Source organism: Corapipo altera, unplaced genomic scaffold (assembly GCF_003945725.1).
Source record: "Corapipo altera isolate COAL_440 unplaced genomic scaffold, ASM394572v1 112, whole genome shotgun sequence".
Taxonomy (NCBI): domain Eukaryota; kingdom Metazoa; phylum Chordata; class Aves; order Passeriformes; family Pipridae; genus Corapipo; species Corapipo altera.
The window spans coordinates 7,870,524-7,895,963 of NW_020884899.1; the positions used below are offsets into that span (position 1 = coordinate 7,870,524).

The 25,440-nt window shown below is 38.0% G+C and overlaps 1 protein-coding gene across 1 annotated transcript in view; it reads right to left on the reverse strand.

Moving 5' to 3' along the window:
* Positions 1-25,440, reverse strand: part of FAF1 (Fas associated factor 1) — a 156,717-nt gene that overhangs the window by 5,260 nt on the left and 126,017 nt on the right. The window contains exons 15-18 of the mRNA XM_027649046.1: positions 24,484-24,572; positions 14,836-14,916; positions 14,458-14,535; positions 10,224-10,439 (exon numbers count right to left, since the gene is read on the reverse strand). Coding sequence (XP_027504847.1) covers positions 10,224-10,439; positions 14,458-14,535; positions 14,836-14,916; positions 24,484-24,572 — 464 coding nt within the window. The remainder of the gene's footprint in view (positions 1-10,223; positions 10,440-14,457; positions 14,536-14,835; positions 14,917-24,483; positions 24,573-25,440) is intronic.

Here is a 25,440-nt window from a genome sequence, read left to right on the forward strand (position 1 = left end):
GAGATCAAAGGACCCTAGAAGAGCTGTAGCCCACAAAGGTGTGTTCAACGTAGTGTTCTGCTGAATTTTGTGCACTTAAACTTACGTGTATTATTTCATACTGCAAAGTACAAAATACCATCAAATTTATATCTGTGTACCTTGTTTAATTAACAACAGGATAAATTCTGGAGCCCAATTCAGTGCTGGCACCCCTCTGCTCTGGTGCCATTGCATGATGCTCTTTCCAAAACAGTCCTGCACATTATACAAGTTACACTGTCCCAAACCCCTACACTTTTATTATTTAAAGATTTCTTCTACGTTGTTAGCAACTACGCAGGAAATCATTTAAGCATGTGTTTATAAACTGAATCTGACTTGATCCTATCAGAGAGATTCATCTATGTGGTGAAATCAACACGTTCTTGATTAAGGTTGCAAAATTCACCAAGTTAAGCATTCAGCATTTTTTGAAGGCCTCAACAAATGCTAAAAGCACAGTATTTATCTGTATCTCCAAGTCCTACAATAACTGACTTTCTACCAGTCGTATGCACACAGGGCTGGCGATACCAGCTGATGAGTTGAATGTATTTTTTAAATATCTTCTGTGGGTTTGCTAAGGTAAATACTTTATATTATAATGAAATGTAAACTAAGATCCCTCAAAAAGAGACTGTAAGCCATTCCAAGCTTATTTAATGTGTAGGGTGCAGAGGAGGGACACAATATTCAGAAGCTAAGAGAGTATAACACAAGTGACAGCAAAATTACTGATAATCAAGCTCCCAGAATTCTACAGAATAACATGCAGGAGCACTTGAGGCTGTCCCAAGGCCAATGCAAATACTGCCCCAGGAGATTTTCTCTTCGGGCAAATGACTTTCTGTGCAAACTTTAACACTCCCCTCCCTTCAGGGAAGACTCCTTCCAGCAACATGACCAGAGGTGCTAACAGGGCCTTACTTCTGTCAGCATTAGATCTTGCCACTGAGCTGTGAAAGGTTTAATTTTCACTAAAATAGGTTTAAGCTGGTAAAACAACACTTTTCTTCCAACTGTGGATACAGTTTTACAGGCCCTTATAAGGGCTTTGGTGTACTGGAGCTGTGGCTTCGAGCTTTGTTATATAGCCAATATCGGTTTGGTGCATAGGGAAGTTATTATTTAAATAAGTATTTGTTTCAATGAATTCTGTGGTAATTATTTCAACTAACCATTAGCTAGCTGAAGTACTTCTGTGGCACTTTGAAGTTCAAATGATTTATGACTGCACAAACATGGAAGGTAGTGTATATATATATATATATATATATACTTCTGTAAGAATGTGGTAGCTACTTACACTTTATTCTGAATAAATTAATTGGCTTTTAAAATAAATCAATAATAAAAATGCATACTAATTTAAACAACATTTTAATACATTCTTATAGCAAAGTCTTTTTTCTTCTAGAATAATTTCTGTATTATTTCTGTCTTCACCTTTGCTGAGCAATCTGTTCTATTACACATTCACATCCTGAGCAGCTGTACTTTCACCATTTCGAAGGTGTGGTTCCTTACCCTCCCTAACTCTGTAGGGAAAAGATAAATACAAAAAAAATGGCTTAATGCCCAGGAAGGTAATTTAAAAATAAAGAATCGAATACACAATTATTATGACACTTACACAAGCAGTAAATATCACACCCTTCACCTTTCTCTCCACCCTAGGACAAGGATCTGATTCCCGAGTAGCACAGACTCTATACCACTTACACACGCATGAATACATTTAATGAATCTAACGGACAAAGAGTTCTTTTACTCTCTTTCCTAATCCTCCTAAAGTATAAATGCAATAGAAATTACTTAAAGGCACACCTGGTAAAGTACCAGATCTGTTTAAAAAACTATATTTTCAGAGTGACACACAAACAAATACAGTGAATCCTTTCTACCTATTGAAATACCTCTGGGTTACACAGATAATACGCTCAACTTGAGCAACACACAAAAGTAGGGTTACTTTATAGAAATATATGCAATTAGATCGGGCTTAGTTGAATAAACTTGCAGATAATTTACATCTGAATTGAAGAAAGCCGTCACAAACAAGGAAAAATATGTCATAGTAAAAGACTTGTAGTCTCGTTCCAAACACAAAGCTTTAATCCAGATACGTCACACTCTTACTGTCTCACTTCTTTGAAGAGATTTTCTCAAAACATATTTTAGATTAAGCATGTTTAAAAATACATTTACTTAGCAAAGTAACAGCTGTTGATAAAACAGAAAATTGTGATGCTGTATCCCCTACTTCGAGCTTCCTACTCTTCCTTTGGAAAGCTGTGCAGTGCTCTGAGATAACACAAGATGCCACCAACCTTCACAAAGGGTAAATTTTCACTGCCTTAACATAATTCATATAAAAAAAAGAATTTGCTGCATAGATTTTAACAACTGAAGGCTTATTAACCTCTCTTGCATTACCTGACTTTTTTTAACAGTAAATTAAGACAGTAACTGTGTTCTCTTCTGTTTTCTAAAACACTAAACGTAATGACAGGGCAGTGTAAATAACAAGGATAAGCCCAAACTCAGTGTTACTCTATTTGTATAGTGGCAATGGAACTATCTGGTGATTTTTAAAAGTCCAACATTATGAATTCAGGATTCTGCATGAAAATTCAGGGTTTTAATTGGGAAAAACCCCATAGTATTTGTAAACCAAGGCTTAAACCCCCCACCAACACTAATTGTTCCTGTGTCAAAACTAAATCAAATCCCAGTGTTAATGATGTCTTAAAAAAATACCATTTTTTAACTCAAATCCTATGGCTTTTTAACACTGGGTAATAAAAGAAATACATAACTGTAGTTTATTTACTGTTCAATAAAAGCCCTTAGGAAGTGTTGTGTACAGTGGCTCCACCTGGGTAGCTCTGAGGTAGTTCTGTGCTTCCTTTCAGCCCAAGATCAGAAATTTTGTTTAGGGATCAGTACTCCCCCAAAACATGGCCAAAATACATCCAGTTACTAACAGCACTAAATACTCGTTTTATGTTTATTGCCAAGAACTAATCTCACTGAAAAAATCACTACCAAAAGACTGCATCTCCCTGTAGCCTTTCAAACAGCTCATTTTCAATGACAAAAATGACCAACACGCTTTTGGATTTCAGCAGAAGTGAAAACACGGAAGTGTTTCAATTAATTAAAGTCTCTTTGCGTAATGTGACTTTTGTTAATGTGGTATTGATGACATTAAAGCATGACACAAGTTGCCTTGAGACCAAGAACACGGAGTCAGTCAGAGGAGTCACCTGCAGGTACAGACCATAGTGCCAACAACTCCAAGACTGGAGAACTTCAGACTTTGAGGGGAGAGGAAGGTGCTGTAAAAGATCTCCTCAGATTTTCTCCTTTCCTCCCTTCATTCTTTCTGGTTTGACATCTTTGATCCATTTAGGAAATCTCTGAGTGTTTTTTCTGGAAAAAGAGAAGCCAACAGAACACCCTGGACTGGGTCTTTCCCTGACAAAGGACCTGCAGGAGAAGAGCTCCATCACCTGCTCCTTCATGTTATTTACCTTCATTTTTCTTGCTGAGCAGAGAAAAGGTTTAAGTATTGGCATTTACAGAGGAGAGCATTTGCATCTTAAGCATCCTCTCTTCTGTGCCAGGGAGCAAAACAGTTCTTTATACTTGTGGGCACTGCTGCCTGTGTGCTGACAGTGAACAAACAATTTTCCAAGTATTCAATTATTTTAAAACACACTAGCTACAGAAAAAAAAGATCACATTCCCAGAAATACTATAGCTTTCACTGTGAACACTGATGAAGAGCTGAAAGGAAGCAAACAGCCTCATTCTCCAGAAGTCTCAAAACATATAAATACATTTAGTGCCCCAAATGAACTGTAAGAACTTTGCTTTGCATACATCCCAAAGGGGAATGGATGGGAACACAGGAGAATGACCCAGGATTGGATTCATGTGCACTTAATTATAATCGCATGAAAAAACAGTCCAAAAGGATTTTTATCACAAGTTCAAAGCATTAAGATGTTAAGATACCACAATCATATCTACAGTATAACATTGTGATTGGTAGATAGGTAAATGGAATAAAGAGAGTGCCTAGGACTGCTTTGGTGATTTAGTCTGATGCATTACTTATGCAATTACCAAAACAGCAGGAGATCATTAAATTTTCTGGTAACCAGACACAGCATTCTTAGTATCATACTATTACAAAGGTTCTTTATAGGTATTTTATCACTACATTTTCTTCCTACAAGGGTCAAAAAAAGTCCACAAAATTGACATTAAGCATGAATTCTGGGGAAAATGTACAAAATATCTTAGGCCCAGTTGATGCTGCATAATGTCATATGCAAGAGCAAAGCTCTGCAGCTTAACTAAGGCATCTTCCTGTGAACAATAACTCGCCTCCCCTGAAATAAATGTTTTGTAAAATGGGGCAGTGCTGAATAAAAGAACACTTTGGGTGCGAGGGATGTGCACGGAAGGGATGTTGGGTGGAATATATTAATCACATGGTTGGCATTAGTCACTGGGTAACTAATGAGGAGGATTCAACGCCGAGTTCGTGGACCGCATTCAGTGCTGTGGTGAATGCCTGCTTACTCCAGTGAGCCTTGAGTAAAACAGCTCCTCTGAAATGCACACCTATTTCCTGGAATTGGTTAAACATTCCCTGTATTCAAATAGAGCTGCTGTAAGAGAACTGAAACTATACTGATCTACAGAATGCAATTCTATTTCTTTTTTAGAATAAACTTACATATATGAGATGAGATGAGATCTCCTTTCAGTGGCTTGATACATGAAGGGCTTTAATCTTTCTCTCTGGATATCACAGTTACTTAGGTAAAGACTGTGGGTCTGAAAAGACACATCAAGTCTGTCTTTCGTGGAAGAAAACATTGTGAAAAATCTTTCTGTAATACTTACAGAATTTCTGACTACCTATATGGAAATTATATTTCCACAAAAGTAAACATGGCATTTCAAGAAGCAAAATATACTCAATATTCCCTAAAGTGCTGCCATTGACTTCAATAGGGCAAGAATATCACTACTCCGTTTTTGTAGGTGCTGAAAAAAGACTGTGATACTATTCTTTGTGAGCAACAAACTTGTTAAAAGCAAGAAAACCTGGGATTTACAAATGCTTCAGCATTCTGGTTGCAATGATATGTCAATCCATTCCTCCATTCAAGGTTAATCAGTCCAATCGTTTTACTGCTACAAGTCATCAGGAAGAACAGTCAGAAATCATGCTTCAAAAAGAGGCATGGGAATATGCCAGTCTGGTATGGCCAATTTGCTTAGGTAACTTCTCAGTGTCTTAACTAAACTAAACTTCAATGCTTGAATAAATAAAATAACAACATATCTTGAAAAGAGAGGAAAGACAAGGGCAGGTAGTATTGACTTAAGGACAGTTGTGAATGACGAGGAGGGACATCTACCTTTGTAGGTGGCTGTGGCCTTGTGTAAACTAGATCAGAGTAAACACATGACACCATCAGATCTATATTGACCTGAAAAATTTTAATTATGTGAATTAAAAGAGATCTCTACTACTTTATGTGGTAGGAAAGATAAATATCAGTAATTTAAATGACTGGAAAAACTGCATGAATCGTGTAACTCTCAATATGCTTTGAACATATCAGAAAAATATTTCATTCATCTGAAATTCTCCTCGTACATAAGACAGATATTCAAGCTACTTCCTTGATTTACATGAAATTACTAAAAGTGCTATTTGGTATAACCATAACACTACATGAATCCTTCCTCACAATAACATCTTTCTTCCATTTTTCTATCAAGATGATGATTAGGGGGAAGAATGTTAAGAGTCAAAGATGGTCCTGGACATATAACTCTTTCATGAACTATTTAGAGACTTTAAACATGATCTAATGAGTTTAAAAGAAGGTTATCTGAAGGAAGTAGTTTGCACTGGGTGAAACGTAGAATAATCCTTACAAAGAACAGCTGCCAGAACTGATACACAAAATTATCAAAGTACCTTGCATAGCAATATAGGGATCATCCTCTAACATTACCTTACACAACTACCTACCTCCGAGAACATCAGAGGACAATTCCCTGCTCAGAGGGCTCTGTGTGCCAAGTGCTGACAAACTTCTATCCTGTGACATGATTTTCACCACTGTGAGCATCAAAGAGAAATTTCTCCTGCCAGAGCACAGGAACAAATGATCCCATTTGAGTTTGGAGGAATACCTTACTCTACACTCCCATATAATATTAAGACTTTTCTGGCCCTAAATTTACCGAAATCCTGATCATACCTCATTTAAATTGACGTGCAATTTGAGTCAAATTTATTTCCTGCCCTTTCAAGGGAGACAGATTTTTTGTTTCTGTTTATTTAAACTGCTGTTGAAATTGGTTAATTAAAAGGATTTAAAAAATCTTAATACTCTAAACAGAGCAAACTGGTTCTGAATTATTAAGCAACATTTTAGATGCATTTAAATAACCTTAAGTGACTTAACTGCCACCTGATCCTAAGCTGTGGCTCAGAAAAATAAAATGTGAAATACTGTAGAAGTCTTGGCTTACCCAGGCTTCCAGATACAGTAAATAAAGAGCTTAAGTCTCTAATACCATGTCTGCAGAAGGCATACTTTCAAATACATAACTAATGCTCCACCTTAAGGAGAAATGAGCAGAAGAAATTATAATTCATAAGAAATTAATAAATTCAGACATTCGAAAATAGCTTTTAAAAGGAGAAAGCACTCCAGGACCTTCCTTTCTGAGTGTTACCATAAAATATTCAATATTAATCCTAGTAGGGTAGCTGAAGCCAGTTTGGGTAAATTTCTGCACTTTCCTCTTACAGTTTCAACTAGACCTGGTACACTTCAGCTTCTTGTCTAAGTGAAATGCCCACTCCATAAGTTTTTAAGGGTTTTAGGAAGACTTCTGCAGATCACCACTGCAGTAAGTGAGAACTGATCATTTGGAAGTCTCCAGGGCACTGGGAGAAGGTAGATCTTGCAGCTGGCAGATCAAGAGGACTACCAAAAACAGGTTGGGAGGCCTTTCAAGAGAAAGAGACTTAGAAGAAATACTGAACTAGAAGGCTGACTGAGCACACTAATATACTTGGGGTAAGCTCTTTTTGTTATAGTTAAATGGATTTCTGGAAGAAAGGGAACTATAATTCTGGAATCAGTGCACACATTTAACAGTGCACACATCTGCTTCCATAAAGCCTTTGCAGGTGTATTTAAGAATAATGCAGAGAACATACAATACAGCTCTTCACTCTGAAAGATGTGTTTGTCAAATGTTTTCTGAGTTAGAGATACAAGTTACCTGCTGACCCAGGTTCACTCATGGCACACTCTGTTGGTAAAACATGTAGTGCTGCCATGGTTGAGGTACTGAGAGAGAAGGTGGTTAATAACTAACTTCAGTGCCAGTGGAAAGAACAATGCAATCAAAGACCCAATAACAAGTCACTGCATGTGCTTAACTGCTTTGGAATGTCACTGCTGCTTTAAAATCTACAAGTAGTGTCTGGAAAAGGTTAATCTGTGTATTTACTCATGTGTAGAAGTTTGTATTTACAGTAGGGTTATGATACCAACTTTAAGTTAGCTAAGGATATCTGTGTAAGCAACTGGAACACAGGACTAAGAACTAATGAATTTTTATTTACCAAAGAAGTAAAAATACTTCAACAAGACTGTATCAGGATTGATGTTTTGAAAAGCAGGTAAAAATGCCCTAACAAGTTTATTACAAGAAAATGCTGATTTGGTTGAAGATAATACCCTTGTTTTGATAAGATGGAAACACTTTTGGGGGTGTGTATGTTATTGTAAAACAGACTAGGAGAGGAAAAAAAAACAAATCTAACTTTAGGAGACATATTTTCATCTTATGGCAGCAAAACTCCAGTAAAGTAATTCTGATACTTGCAAACATATTTTTTAAAAAAATGTTATGTACAGTTTAAATATAAACAGACATTTTAAATGCTATTGTTTTCTGGAGCATGAGCATCCCAAGTACTCTGTTCTTGTTGCACAGATTCCAACTGATGGTTTTGATACATATCATATACTAGAAGGGTCTTGACAACTTACGGTGTATTTTAAAAAAAATATATACCATGAAGCCTAAGGCAATGAATATACACTTTTACTGTACTTCCAAGGCATTTATCAATTACTTATTTTTATTATTCTGTCCATAGAGTTGTACACTTCCAACTTGCCAGAGCTGGGGAATATGACAGATGTCATTTATAGTTCTCAGTGGTTAGCAAACCCCTGGGGAATATTTTTTGTCTGTTGTAGCTCCAGTGGTCACAACGGCAACCGGATTCATACATGGCCGCCGAGTCAATCGGCATGAATCATTTATGTGACTCTTCATACAAGGCATTATTAGGTTGGAATCATAGAAAAACGATGGAAGGGTCTTTGCTTCCCATGCAACAGACCGACAGCTCTGTATCCTGCTATTAAATTCTCCTTTCTTTGCCTCAGTGTTTTCTCCCTGCCAGTTTCACAAAGCTACTGACAACACCAGCCTGTTCTAATTTAGTGGTATTTTTTCTTTTCTACTCCTTTTTCAACTGGTTCTTATGTCATTCATCTGATTTTTGCGTTTTTTACACAGCACTGGAATGAATAATGATAATGATGTGACTAAGTACAGAAACAGTCAGTGTAAGGAGAAAAACAAATGTAAAAAGTTAGAGTACTATACCTGTAGGGTTTTTATATTAGATATGTACTACAATAGACATAAGTCACAGGTAGGGAGAAATGACTTGGAGAATATTTAAACCCATTGTTTAGACTGTAAAATAGTGTTTTTCTTCTGTCAAATAAATTGAATGAACAGTAATCCTGAAAACATAGATGACTTCTAGTCTTTGGTTCCACTGGAAATGATACTACATGCTTAAGGAGTAAAGTTAATTAGCGATTAATGAGATTCCTTAAATGCTACTTTTCAGTCTAAGTGATTAGGATTCTCAATATAGGACAAGGTGGAAGAAGAGCTGCAAGCACTGCAGTTCTGTTCAGAGTTATGCCCAAAACTGGTCAGAAATCACATCCACTCTCAAGGCTGTATGCTTGCTAAGGACGTTGGTTTCTTCCCCTTTGGAGTACTTAGAAACAAGATGATAAAGCAAGAGGTATCTTTTACAAACTACTGCAAACATGTTAATCAGTGCCTTATTCCTACTGAACTTCCTCCAGGTGATGGGAAACAAAATGGAAAAGCAACCCAAGTTACTGAACTCCTTTGGTGAAAAATGGCTTAACCAGTCACCTGGAGATGCCTCCAGGAAACAAAACCCCAGCTAGTCCAGAGCTGCCTCCACTCATTTGCAGTGCTGAGGCACTGTGGCCAAAAAGATGCTGAACTTCAACCATCTCTTCTGCAGTCCCTGTTCCCTTCAGCTTTTATGCAGGGCCCCAGGTAATTGCTGCACAGTTGGAACTACTGATTTTTATCTTTGCTGTAGCAACGGCTAAAAAAGACATGAAAGCTGATTTGTAATAGAGCAGAAAACAGAGGTATATTTTCAAAGAAACATGGTAGTCAGAACAAAAATATCTGTGGATTTATCAACAGAATTTAATTGGCTTTTGTAAGCAGCGAGCAGTGTTGATTCTGAAAATCAGGCACAGCAGGTACATCATTAGAATTGTAAGTTAGGAGATATAAATGATTATCTATTGGCATTATGTAGCAGGTGGATGAAAAATTTATTAGAATGTACTGATTAGTTCATAACTGGATACTATCTGACTCTGAGTCTTGTTCATAACATAAAGCTGCACCAAAATGGTAAAACCAGAAAGATCTGAAGTATCAGCCCACAGCAGACCTAAACAGTGCGACTGATGGAGCTTCCTTCAAACAGGATGTGAGTGATGCTGCCTCAGCATATTCAAGGAGTTTTCATTGAATATGGCCCCCAACTTGTTTCAGAAATGGAGGACTGTTTACCATGTCACTGGAGGCAGGTTTTGCAACACAACTGTGTATGTAACATCTGATAGCACTGGTCGGTCAGCACCTGGCCTGCTCACAGCTTGGCAGCCCTCTCACATACTCAAGTATGTCTTTTACCTTCTGTGCTATAACACACCGGTCATCTAACATACCGGACTAAGAAACAGTGGTATTTATTCCTGAAAGGTATATTTACTCACATCTCTCCTCGGAAAGGTGCCCAGCAGCTTGTACTCCTCCCAAGGATATCCCTTGGAAGCTACGAAATCAAAGACAACCTGCAGCTTGCTGCTGGCCAGGAAACGTCGCTCAAAGAATTCTCCGCTGGGCGTCCGAATACGCAGTTTGCTGACAGACTCTGTGCTCTCCTCCTTTGGTTCAGGAGGCAAAGACTGCTCAAGAGACAGCCTGATAGCCTGAGGAAGGAAAAATAATCATTAAGGTTGCAATGCCAGCAACTAAAGAAAAGGACAGGAAGCTTTTCTTTTTATTTCTTCTGGAACTTCAAGACATTGTCACAGTGCTCCAGAGCCATAGCTGTGCTTTTTATCTCAATGACAAAATAATTTTTATTCATTCCTTAATAACAGCCCACCAGACAACTAATTAAAATAAATCCTTCTTTATAACACATATTATTAGGTCTACAGTTAATGCACGATGGGATACGTAATTTAATCATTCGGCAGAAAGCCCTGGGAAAAAACTGAATGAGAAAATAATTGTCAAGTGGCCAATTGCTTCCTTTAAGGGTATAAATTAAAAGGCAGTAAAAGTATTTCTTTAAATGCACTTGTCAAATTGCCTTCCTTTTGTAGAGAGTAATTGACCATTTGCAGTAGACGAGATCCTTAACGGCAGTTCAGAGTGAAAAGAAATATATGCAAGAAATTTAGTATAAATAAACTAAAACACTGTTAAAAGACACAATTTTAAATACCGTGAAGGTACTTCAGATATACAGAGTACATATAAAAATAGGAATGGTCAAAGAAGAAAACTGGGAGAAGAGAAATGGGAGCTTAAAGATTTAAAGTAAGTTATTGTTATTAAGATGGTTCCAAGTACAGGCATGCACATTTTCTGCAGCAATTTGCATGAAATCAGCCTCAAAATTGCAGTAACATTACATGTCTGAAAATGTGTATGATACTGCATGTACTGCTGATGTCAAGATTTTAAGGGCAGGACCAACGTCTGTGTTCTGTGTCCTCTGCCTCTGGGAGCTGCTACAGCACTAATACTTTGATTAGATTTCCTTTTTTAAAAAAGAAATGCCTAATATTAGACTGTTGAACAAGGTGGGCTTGATTTTCAAGGGTACTGAGTGTTGTCAGTACTCATGGGCAGGCATTGACATCTGTTAAAAATCTGATCCTACTTAGAAGCAGCTGCTACAGTATCACCTCTCTTAAGGCAGCACTTAATGAGAAGGCAAAGGAATGCAAAAAGCAGCACAATCACACTGCCTCCACCAAAATGGCCCTAAAAGACAATTTTTCAAACTAAAAAGGCAGTCAGGCCTTTATCCAGATTTTCAAGAAACTTTCAAGATACACAGTTGCTATTAGCGCCTTTGAAAACCTCCCCAAGGTCATTTAGTAACAGACACTGATGGAGGGTGATTATGTTGCAGAGAAAGGACTGGGTAAAAGCAAGATTACAATGGCTTTTAAATAGTCTACTTCTTACACACGCACCTCTGAGCAAATTATATCTCAGTATAAATATTTATACATAGAACTTGAGTTCATTTTTGCTCATCTACTATGAGATTATATTTTAAATAGATTCTATTTTAATTTTCTCTCTCACCATTCTCAACCACCTGCTTACTATCTTGCTGTTTTGACATTTCCCCACACAGTATAACAACAGATGCTACATTATTTACTGAACCCAATCAATTATATTATAGAAAAATAAACAACAGTAGCTCATTAGAGCTCTTTTCTTTGTGCAAAGAGTGCGTCGCTCCCCAAAGTAACCAGTCTCCAAGGCTTCAACATAAAATGGCAATTTACAATGGATATTCTGTACCAGCAAACCAAGTCAGAAAACAATGATGTGATGGATCACATTAAAAACTCTTGGACCTGAACAAGCAATTTCAGTTTGTTGATAAAAAGATGTTCAGTATGTGAAGAGCTCAACAGTCAGATTTTAAAATACAAACTGAACATAAAGCCACTTCTGTAAGCAAACACTGTTGCAGAACAATTCAGTACAAGTAATCTGTACACTTGAAAATGGGGAGTGTTAGTAAACATTATTGTTAAAATCCCTTTTGTTCTACTAAGCAAACAGATCCTATTATTTTCATTACTGCACTCTGCATTAAAACAGGGAAGCCCAGGTATATTTTGATAACATGGACCAGTCTTGCAGCCTTTGCATAAGAAAACCATTTCCAAAAGGCCAAGGTATCAGAAAAGGTTCAGGAGCAGATAAAATAAAGCAGAAGTAATTATTGTTTCTATGCATGCAAAATTACTTAGAAAAGAAAAACAAACTTTTTACTTGAGCCTGAGCGTGAGCTGATTGCTCAACGGCCTGTTACTGCTACAGTACTGATTTCTGTTTGATTGCTATTAACCTCACAGAATTGCTGTCTTAAAATTATTCTTGACACAATTCTCACAGTCCAGCTTTGTACACTGCTCCTTCAGTTGTGCCTTAGCTCCCACCTTGGCTTGTGCTAACAACAGGAGCTAAATAAGTCACCAGGTACTGCAGGATAAGAAAGAAGTGGACTGGATCTTTCCCAGCCATTGAATACTGTTTGGACTGAATTTAGTATTTACACCACAGTACTGCTTGAAAGGTTCTTGAATGCTTAAATGGTTCAGGGTTTTTAATGCAATTATCTTGGTCAAAAATATATATGGAAATGCATTGATCATACAGTTTGTTCATTGGGTTTATGTCAGGGAATAATAAATGTGTTCACAGCCAACTTTTTTGCAGTTGTATAATTCAATTCTTTCATACATCAGCAAAGTACACAAGACTGAAATGTCAAGTATACATTTAAGTCACATTTAGGGAGGGATAAGCAAGGCTGTGATTTATCATGATTCTATGAGGTCCACGAACTTTAACTAAGTGGAGAATTAAATGAGAATATAATTCCAAATTTCAAATGTCCATAATCTATAAGAGTCAAAGAAGTTATATTAAACCCACCAAAATGATTGGAACTCTGATATTTTATATAAATGAATAAATATTAAAAGAATATTTATAATTTATTTATATTTGATATAATACTGTAAACATAGTCAGGAAATACGTATTCAATAGGGATGCTGATGTAGCTTTGTATTCATTAGCAACTTTCTCAGAGAATCTTCTATGCCTAGAATTCAAAGGATAACCCCCAATCAACTGTGACTTCAGTCTAGTCATTTATATATTAATATCACTTCTGTTTTGAAAAATTTCTTTCAGGGTTTCAAAGTCATTTTCAAGTATCAGGTGTATTTCACAGCAGTTCTGTAAGGACTTGTAAGTCAGGAACTTCACAGAACAGCTGAAAACATTTTAAAGACAGTCCATTTTACGTGGTGGCACTTCAGAGGAAGAAACATGGCTGTACTCCAAACTTTTCAGCACATTTTGTAGTTGCCAGGATGTGAAAAAGAGGAAATCACTAATGTAAGTAAATTTGTGTACATGATGCTTTATGTAAATACCTACATAGACACACAGCTAGGACAGGAGCTAACCTAGATCCTGAAAGAGGCTGCAGGAGCCATCTCTGACAGGCACTGGGACCCTCAGAACCCAAAAAACTAAGATAATCTACAAAATAACAGTTTGATAAACAGTACTCTGCATAGTACAGAGTTTCTATTTTCTTATAGAGGCCAGGAGACATAAAGTCTTTGTTTAAATACAATTTTCATTCTAAGGAAGATTTCGTAGAAGACAGTTTAGAAATTTTTAGAAGTACTGTAAATTCAACTTTCTAGATTTTGGATTTCATTTTCTTTTTAAGTGTTTTGTCTCCCAAATTAAATTTGGCAACTTGTTTGATCAATATTGCAGGTAGACCTTGTGCTACTTCCTGGAAGAAATGAAAGGGCTCCACGTTATTATGTTTCTAAAAGGAGTGGCTGTAGAAAAAGGTTAGAGGTTCCCAAAGATTCCACCATTTATGGAGCTCATTTCATGGATCTCTTGTGAGCAGGTTTATCTTGTATCTGGCTGAAATTGAGATCCAGATGACAGAACAGAAAAACTACTAAACAGTGGATGAAAATGATTTAGCTCACTATGTTTCACATACATATGGTAAGAAATCAATAAGAAAAAAAAAAGATCACACAAAAAGTACACTTTGAATTAAAGTTGCAATGTGTGTTGAATGATATTTGCAATGTTCATAAGCTTCATGAATTCAAGTTTGTGAGAAAAGGTAAAACACCTCACCTCACGTTCTTCCTCCTGTTCTTTTCGGATTTGTTCCAAGCGAAACTGCTCTGCCATTTCTCTCTCTTGTGCTTCCCTCTAACAAACGCAAATGGCAATCACACATAAATATGTGATAAATATAAATGCAAAGACATTTCTCAACATTTCTGTAGAAATTAATACAAGAAATTAGGTATTTATTACATGATCTTCTCCCACCATTCCTTTCCCAACTTCTACTATTAAGTGGGCGAGGACTGCTTTAGCTAAAAGATGCAGTCAAGTTTAGTCCCAGCCACCTTATCTGGTGCCTCTGCACCAGAGAACATTCCCAAACTGGGGAGGGGTTCTCATCCCCATCCCATCACTCATTTGGTCACTTCCACTCACACACACCTTGGCTCTGTCAGCCTCCAGCGAGATGCGGTATGCTTCATCCTGCTCTCTTTTCACATTTTCTCTGGCTTCACGTTCATCCTGAACAGAAAAGGAAACAAAACAAAAAAATCAGCAAACAGCAGACCAGTATGATATATAACTTTATGTTCACAAGCACCCTTTAACCCCAGCGACTTCAAAATCACCCACCTAACTACTGCTAGGAGAAGTAAGTTCAGAGACGCCTCAAGGGAGACCTTGGCTTTAAAAATTACACCTTATCTGAAGCTAAGATTCAACTGATGTGTCCAAGCCCTGGCCTGAGGGCTGGATCTGGCACCCAGGCTCTCCACCCTGCTGTCCTTACAAGGGCTGTGGCAGGTGCAGAGCCCAGGAGTGGAGCAGCCTCCTGGGGAGGGGGTCACTGGAGGAGTGTGTGTGTGGGGTGATGCCGGGAGGATTTCACTCCTGCAGCCAACAGTTTGGATGGTCTCGTAACAGGGAAGGGCAGACCGTGGTTTAGAGGCTGAGGCTGGATTTTGATTTGCTCTCCACTCAGACTGACAGTGGGTAATGGCTTGCCCTGCCAGAGAAAGCCCTGCTCCCAGGTCAAAAAGCCCTCAGCAGGATCCATCCAGGGTCACGACTATTAAACATCACCCAGAGGCCTCAATTCAGAGTACTGAATATTATACAGAGATGGGAAAGTAGCAAATCCTGCTCTGAAGTGTCTCAAATGGACAGATGCAGGCAAGCAAAGAACAGGAGGTTGGTGTGTCAGCAAATCTAGCAAAGTATCTTATCAACAATCACAGCACAAAGGAATAATGGTTTACTAAAAACACAGGAATGACAAAAAGAGGCACCATCCACACAGTGGAGGATCAAGAAGCGGATATGCCCAAAAGCTGGAATAACTGCACTGGGGTGATGTCAATTAAAGCAAAGTGTACAATCAATAGCTTCATACTCTGCCTTTGGAGCAGAGACAGCGGCTGCTCCCCCGAGCATCCCTTACATGCTCCTATCAGGCTCCTCTTACATCTCATAATCCTCCCAGAGCCCTGCAGAGGCTGTACTGGTCCCTACAAAAATCAATAGGATTTAGCTGTGAGACTCCTGGTGGGCTCAGCATGGTCCCCAGTAACACAGCAGTTGCACTGGGACAATCTGTCCCCTGTGTCCCACAGAAATGAAAGTCTACTACCCACTGCTTCCTCAAGAACCATGTTAATTTTCCCATTCGGCTGCAACATTTATTCCACATAAAAGAATAATTTTTGCGAAGCGATCCATTTTTTTCCCCAAAATGTCACTTTTGGGCAAAAAATCAGTTCTAAATGGGAGGAGCTCAGGCTAACTGTAATTATCATGACATACAAACATGCCAAAGATGCTCCTCAAACAAAACTTGAGCATATTAGTGGTTAAATCACTAAAAGTAGCATGCAACCACAAGAGGAAAGGAAAAGTTGAAGGGAAAGCCATACAACCCCCAGCTGGAAAGTAGCAAAATCTTTTCGGAGGAAATGTTTCTTCCTTACAGAAACAGGACCCAAAATTTTTCTACAATTACTGTGTCCTGAATTTCATTCACAGAAGATGCAGAAACCATCACTTTGTTCAGCAGAGTAGAAGTATTTCTTGCACACAAGTCCAGTAATGCCCAAAAGAACACTGAAAGATCAGATACAACTATTGCAACTACAGGTTCTTTTCTTCGTCAAAGATTGCTAGCAAGTAAGAGAGTTACTGTAGCTTACCAAAAAAGCCCCAGTCACAAACTAAAAAAAATCCACACAACCACCCTGACCCAACCCAAAATGAACCTTCAAAAAGTAAAATTTATATTTTATAAAAACTACTACAACTCACTCAAAATATATATACTACTCAGAGTTACAAGAAATTGGCTACTGGCTTTTATTTTATGTTTCACAAACTGCCTAGAAAACTCCAGGAAGTTATTAGAAGTCACTTGTGATGAGCACAGGATTCATTTACCTACAGAGAGCTTCACTGAAGATTTTTTGAAATAGGTTAAATTATATAATCTGGATGATACCTGTAAAAAATACGGATGCTATAGGGTCTACAACTAGAATTGAAACATGAATTCCAGGCATTAAAAAAAAATAAATTCTCTTCTCCCTATTCATTGCAGTTATCATCATCCTAAAAGTGGATTATGAAAAAGATGTCAGGAATGTGAAGAATTACCATGCATGACTGCCTGGTCCTCGTAGAAATATGTGAGCCACATCTAAAGGTAAATGACCATGCCACCAAGTTTTACACCACATTGAAACAATATTGTTCTTACTGAAACAGACCTTAAAAACAAACCTGGAAACCAGATTTCTTCAGGGAGGCAGCAGACATAATCCCATGAAATGCCTCTTTGTACCTGCTTCTGTGTTTTGTTAATATACTCACACTCAACAAGAATCATCTCCTCCACAGAGTTTAAGACAAAATTGTAGCATTCTTTGGTTCGATTACACCTTAGGCAAATTCTAAACATTAGATAAAGCAGTTCTCCTTTTTGTAATGCAGTTCTCCCTTTTGTAAGCAGTTTCTTAATTTAGTCATCTCTTCCTCTAGAGAAAAACCACATGAAGTATGAGGATGACTCAAGTTCACCAGAATGCAACAAAAGAAAATAGTGAAAAATAAGAAACTCAGAAAAAATACTTTGCAGAGAATCTTTCATAGCTCTAACAACATGTGAAGAAGAATAGACATGCCTCTAATAATTAATATAAAAAATGTCATAAGTGTTATGCATCAATAAAAATTGAGGTAGCTGACAGCTTTCCTGTTAGACCCCACATAAACTGCAGTACTGACATCTCCACAATGGTACTGCAATGAAGGCAAAATTGCCACCTTGGTTTTTCAAGAATTTCAAGTGAAATGTGAACAGACACAGCTTATCCCAGGTCACTTCAAATGCCTTCATGAGAAACAAGGGTTACACAGCATTTGTGAATTCCACAGCAGCGCCTGAAGACCGGTGTGAATGTAAACCACCCAGATCCCAGGGGTTTTGGGCATGAGAGGAGGGGACAACTCTCCTTTGCCCCTTGAAAGGGAAAAAGTCACAGATCACTGCTTTCCCATTTTGACACTGAGACAACAGGGGGGACATTCATTCAATGGAAGGTTGATACTTTAAAAAAATTGCTTTTATCCACAGAATATATTCTTCAGCCATGAATTTTCTTTGCTGTTCTGCATATTACAGATGCAAGTCATAACAAAAAGAGCAAACACTTATGAGATAGTTACAATGGAGCAGAGAAAACCTTCTCCTGAGTAATACCCAGTGCATCAAGACTAAGAAAAATCTACAGATAAGGTTAAGAAGAAATTTAGGATAACCCTCTTCAGTGGTAATTCCCTAAACCATTAGTTGAAGTTACTCCTGAAGCAACTAATAACAGGCATTTTCAGATACAGGATGACAGAAAGAGAGGGATTTCTGATTGAATTTAGGACAGCAATGCCCTTTTTTCCTGCAGATTCTACAAGGAAAAAATATACAATACGTTTGGTTTTTCGGATGGGATGTTTTGCTGGAAAAGTCAGCATTGGCCCTTCTGGGCTTCCCCCCCCCTATATATTATTGTAATTTCTGAAGGTAGGATTTAATAATTTAACTGCAGGAATCAGCTTTGTACCTGATTTGTCTCAGGGAGCTGTATATAACATTATTGCCCACTGCCCTTTGGGACCGGGTTTACTGTGAAGTAAAACCAGACGAGATAGAACTTGAGAAGACAACCATGAACAGAAGACATTTCTCAGAGCACCAGCGAGTAAAGGGCTACTACAAGAAAGAAAAAAAAAGTGTATTTACAAATGCTGAATGCTTATCTGAAAGACAGTTCATTTCACTGAACCACTCCTGAAATTAAAATCTGCAAATGCTTAAGGCTATTCATGGGAGCGTTAAAGAGAAACACCCCTTTGTCCAAACAAACCAGTGCAAGAAAGGCATTAATTTGACTCACTAAGATGACAGACTTGCACATTGTATAACTTAAACATACGTGATGGGGAATATATGGAAGGGAAAAGTGTACACAGAGTGTGTCAGTCATATGAGAACGATGAAGACAAAGCAAATGGACCTTTTAGTGGTGGCAGAACCATGGGAGGAGGCAGGATGGGGCAGGGCAAGGGGGCAAAACAGCACAGAACCACCAGAGGGTCCTGCCTGCCCATAGTGAAGGCTGAAAGCCCAGTTCCAGATACTGATTTTTGGGAATTAACTCAAGTGACAAGAAAAAAACCCCAAACCCAAAGCCTTCAACAAGTCCTGCAGTATCTTTCCATGGGAAATGAGCCAAACAGTCTTGCCACATCATCTGCCCAACTGGGCTCATTATTCACTGACTGGAGCCATCAGCATGTATAGTCTAAAAGCCACAGGAACTAAAGATATAATATCTTCCCTCTTTCTTTCCTCTGTCATTACCTTGCATTTTGTCAAAGTTGTAACTATGCTGTGAACTCCTGAAGGCAGCACTGGGGTGTCACTGTGGTAAAGTGCTCAATGGGAAGCCCATCGTTTGGGCTGCTATCGTATTACAAGTACAAAATCGGAAAATTTAATCAAATAAACTTTGATTACTGTAGTTTAATTAGTTATAACTAGTAATAATTAGTAAATGTGCTAATTGGATTTTTGAGGGGTTAAATCCCAATCTTCGTTAGGTGGTTGTCATCACCATAATGCTTTTGCGCTTCGGAATTTAATGAATTTCATGTATTTATGCTCATAACCTCTTGCTGTGCAAATACTATACACCATGATACACGTGACAGTGTTAGATGGAACACAAGATTATCCAAGGTATACAGATGCCTGATTTCTACTGATTTTAATGTGAACTTCAGTTCCCAGACAGAAATTGCAGGTGTCTCCTGCAGAGATGATGGAAGCACTTGGGCCATCCTTTAACTGGAGAGCACAACTGTGGGTAAGGAGTGGAGAAAAGCAACTGATTTGAAAGGGCAAAAGATGAACAAGACCACACATTAAGAGAAAACACATTAGGACTGATCCTCTTGAGCTTCCTTTGTGGTTCTGAGATAAATCTTTTGAAGAAGAAAGAGAAGCGCTGGAAGCTAAAACTGTTAAAATATCATACATATATTTAAAAAGAAAAAAAAAGAAATTCTTTATATTTGAGAGCAGTGAGGCAGAAAAGGAGGAAAAGACATGGTGATACCAAGCTTCTTAATGCACAGTTATGAAAATAACACTAGGTCAGTAAAGCCCCAAAGTACTGTGGCAGGGAAAAGAGGGTGAATTTATGTTGCTGTTTTTCTTTCACATGTTTTTTAAATCTCCACCCAGATATCGGTCAGGAAGGAACTATCTTTTCTTCATGCTGTAGTATCTAGGAAAATGAGATGTCACCTAAGAACAGAGAGCAAAGATGATGGGTCTGCAGGTCTACATTTTTCTACAGCTTATCTTCAGTCAGAGTCTGTTTATAATAGTTTTTCCAGTTTAAAAACTCTTAAGTGCCTCTCTTTTACACTAAAGACCGGTGCATCAGCAGACAGAGTTTATAGTAAATTGCAGGTTTTAATTGGTATTTGTAAAAATAAGGTCTCTGAAGTAACTGTGGGTATTACAATTCCACCTTGAAGTCTAATCCGAGAGCAGGAGTGCTAGTGTTGCGTAACGACAAAAATAAACTCGATGAGAGACCTACTGTTACTTAAATGTGGACAAGTTGGACCGGCCGTGTAACAGTCAATGCTTCTACAGTAATAAATGTTGACAGCAAAAATAAAAAGAATGCATTACTGAGGCATCATCAAATGAGCCCTGTCATTACATGGAAACTCCACCCTGTATAAGCTTGTCAAAAAGTGTTACTGTAATCCTTTGAGAAGCCTCCTCCTCAGGCAATGGAGAAAAAATGTTCAGGATCTGCCCAGAACAGGTGTGTTGTGCTGTAATGCCAGGATTTAATCTCAGATCTCTTCACATTAATCTCACAAAGGAACTAACTCGGATCTATTCGGGCCCATCACGCCATGCTGAGATGATTATTTACTATCCAATTAAAGTAAGCAAGCTATCAGAGTGTTTAAAAACGGACATTCCAGGGTGTACAATATTTTACAACTATTATTTGTTTTCCTAATCTCAGCAGCAAGCATTGACACTTAAGAGGAACTGATACTCAAGAGGAACTGATACTACACGCTCTTTTCAAAGTCAGTCCCCAAAAAATCTCAGTTCACACCCTGATCAACAGTGGCAGAGGCTGGTTGTCCCTGTTCTGAGATACCCTCTCTTGCTTACAGGAGAAACCCCTTAGTGATGTTTATTTCCTCTCTGCAAAAACCCCCAGCTCCACCACCTGAGCAGTAGCTGAGCTATCAGTGTTTGCAGTAGTGACCAGAGGAGCAAACATAGTTAAAAAAAGAAAATACATCCATCAGGTGCATTAAATAATTGGTGTAGCTACAAAATAATTCTGCATACACAGAGTGACGCTGGAATTCAGCCTCCAAACCTGACTGCACTGGGAGGGGTGGAACTGTATCCTGGCCAATTGGCCTCACTGCTGCTGAACCCACCATTAAATTATCCCTTGTCCACTTCTTATCAAAAGAGCCACATAAGCACATCACTGTGCTGCTCATCAGATTTTGCTATTTGTAGCTTGTTAGTATGGTAATTTAAGGAGCAAACTTATAAAAACAGACAGCAGGACCCCTAGACCATGGGGGTCTAGGCATGTCAACAGTGTTGTCCAAAAGAGGCAGGAGGTTTCCAAAATGTCATCTGGCCAACACAGCAACAGCTATGACTGACCCAGAACCCTGGAGGGGTGGGGAAAAGAAGGTGACAGCAGACTGATCTCTCTTTAAGGAAGCTTGTGAGGGCAAATGGGTCCTGAAATTATACACTACCGTACCTCAGGACAGGCATGTTGGATTACTCTGAATACACATATGCATCTCTATGTTTTTAAGGTATTTCTTTGGAGAGTATGTAAGAAAAGGTTTAATCAAATCCAATACACAAATCTAAAAATTAAATCCAATTGCTAGCTAAATGATGGTATTTTAGCACTTGATGTTACAGAAACATGCACCAGATTTGCCCCATTAATATTGTATGAGGCTAAACCGGTACATTTTACCAACAAACGGATACAAAACCACAGGATTGAGCTAAACATACTCTTACCACCAGCTGAGGTGACTCACTTTGCTCAGGTGAGGTGAGCAGGTGATGCTGTTCTGAGCATCCTGCCCACACCATCAGTGATGGTCAGTGACAGGGAGCTGACTGTAGCTACAGCACACGTCATGGTGAACACCTGTACCATTAGCTGGCAGTGGGAATAGGCATCCTGTACTGAAATAACCATCAGAGGGCACTGCAAAACATGCTGTTCCAAACAGGATTGTGCAATAGCTGTGTTTGAACCTTTCACATGCACGCAAGTTAAAAATCCAAACTGGAGAAGTTCAGCTGCATAAACTCACTCTCACTCATTAATGACTTCATGCTGTTATTTACAAATGTTTCCAGTTCTGTTTCTCTCTCACACACACTTCTGTTTACAGCAACACTGTATAGATGACTTCTCTTTTTAAAGCACAAAAGAATTTTATGCTTATCTTCCTGTGGTTTTACGATGACTTATTGTTGTTATTAAGAAAACAGTAACAGAAACCGGACTCTGTATCCTGCTTGCTATTGTAATATTTGGGAAAAAATTGCACCAACTGCAATAACATCTTAAAAAAGAAAAGGTGGTGATGTTTGAACACTTGAAGTTGTCAAGTACAAGGCTTACAAGAAAGCTACATGTTATGCAGCAAACCACAAAAAGGCAATATTTTGTTTTCAGGCTAAAGCCCTCTATTGAGTACGGACTGCTTGTCAAATACTCCCTCTCTGGAATAGTAACTTCATAAAGAGAGGTTATTTTTTATTTTTAAACTTCCTGCTTCAAAGGCAAAAGTGTCTGAGATCACCTTTTCAGTGTGTTTGTAACAAGTGGAGCGAAGGTGTAAGTAAATATCTGGAAATCTGCCCCCAAAGTTTACGAAATTTTCCATTAGTTTTCTGAATGTCAAAGTGTGTTAGAAAAAGCTCCTGTTGGGGAAGAAATGTCACTGGTGCGCTCAGTGACAGAAAAACAAAAGGAGAAGACTACAGAAGACTTGGACAAAGGCAGATTTTTGAGAAATATGTAAAAAATTATTTTCCATTCTCCTACATGGGTAGAACACTAGGGGTAAGAAGCCAGGAGACAATCCCATCGTGGGTCTGGACTGTCACTGCCCTTGGTCATCCAGTGAAGGACTGAGAACAGCTCAGGACAGGAGCCAGTTCCCTGTTCTGCGATTGTGGCCCCAAGGCTACTGAATCTCCTCTTGCTTTAAGCTTTATAGCCCTTACACCCAGCTGCAAATCCATTTGGTTTTACCCTCCTAGGGCAGGTCTATCACTGTCTCTCCCCCTCTCTCTCCTAAACACTGGTGGTCCCCGCTCTGGCCGACTGTTCCGGTGTTCTGTTCCTCCCGCTGTTCCAATCCTATCACTCCTACTTTCTTCTCCTGCCCCTTATTTGCTCTTATCTCTCTGCCTTGATATGCTTTTCTCTCCCTCAGTTTTCTTCCTTTTTATCAACTTTTATAGTTTTTAATGCTGAACCTCTCTTAGAACTCAACTGTGATGTTAATTTTACCTTCTTATTAAAGCATTAAGAAAACTCCCATACTCGACATATTCTGTTAAAATGCAATAAAAAATTCAATTATATTGTTCCTTGGATTTTTGTTGTAATCCTCATATTTAAATCTGTGTTCAGTATTAACAAAATTAACGTCAACTTCTTTACCAGTGAATTACAGGTAGCATTAATAAAGAAGAAAAAGTGAATGACAGATATTGTGCAGATACCATGCCTTCATATTATAATCAGTAAATCTTGTACTAATGAGATACAAAATTTAAATGTGAAGAATGTGTTTAGTGAATTATTGTCAATCAATGTCTATACAACAGGATAAGAATAATCTTGAATGGTAACACACCTATTATTATAAATTCCTAAGTACTTCATTACTTCAAAATGTCACTCTCAATTTATAGAGTAACAGATCTTTCAGCTGTATTCCTCACTGTGTGTACTTCTGTGTAATTGAAACACTGGTTTTGAGAAGTCTTGTCATCACTTATACATTCTGCATCGTTCTGAATGGTGGTTCAGTACTGGTGTACTGGTTAAAGTTTGTTTCAATCCCCTTTTAAACATATTTAAGATACATTAATCTATTTTTGTTTTCTACCTGTGACTTGGAGCTGGTCGCTGGGAAAAAATCTGATTGCTGTTTCCTTGTGTGTACATATTAAGCTCTATAACACCATTATAATGTCAATGACTAATGTTCAGGAAAAGGAAAGCAGCTAAAAGTGACAAGACCAAAAAGGAGTTCTTTTGAGAGACCCAAATAAATATGCAAAGGAGATTTAACCTTCTTAATTTCTGATGATGGAAGAAACACTAAAACACATCATAACCAAGTCCACTAGCTAAAGAAACATCTGGTTAATTTACATCCCCAGTGTTTAGTGGAAGCCAGTAGGAATCTGCAGTAACTTTTGACATTCACCTCATCCTTTATGTCTTCCTGCTGCTGGGCACTGAAGATCTCCATCGCAGCCATCAGCCTCATCATTAGCTCATCCACTGTTGTGTTACCTAGCAACAAAGGAAGATAGCTGAACTTCATTTCATTAAAGTTATTAAACAAAAAGAAGTCATTTTAGAATTAATCCATAAAAAATAGCCAGACTTAAAAAAAAAAAAAAAAAGAAGACAGAGTAGAAAATGCAAATATCTCAGCAGAATGCCTTCAGCTTGCCTTTTTACTGAAAATTCAAAATTGTTTTTACAACCAAATATTGATCATAGGCTAAAATTTCAGGTGGTGCAAATCTGAACAACTAATTTTGTGCTTGTATGAAATAACTCTATTTTTCATTTTAATCACTGATGTTAAACCGAAGTAATAGATCTGTGAATTCCTGATGTGAAATTAATTTTACAGTTTCAGAATTCCCAGGTATAATCAGGGAGACTGAAAGCAATTGCTTAGTCAGGTAACAAAAAGTAGGATGTTGGCAGCAGCACCCAAGTGGATTGGTTTAAAAAAAGGAAAAAAACAGAATACAATGATGGAATGGATGTGTGTGCACACACTTTATTCAGGTATAGCTAGCAGTAAAATTTCAAATACTATAATTTATTCTTTTTAGTGTATTTACTTCTGATAAAACTTGCAAAGCTAATAAAGCATAAAAGTAAGTCATCCTTATATATTCCAAGAAATAGAACACATTTATAGGAAAATAGATAGATACCTCCTCATATTTTTCTCCCAGCGTGCCTCCTGTCTTCAATAAGACTGAAAGATTAGTTTAATTTCCTACCAGGATGCTTCTTTGGTTTCTATTTCTAAACCAAAGACTAGACTACCCATTAGAGCCACTTGTCATAGTAGTTAAAAGGTCTTAAACCATGAGAAAGGGTCTAAAACTATAAAGTCTTAACATCTGCCTGCCTAAAC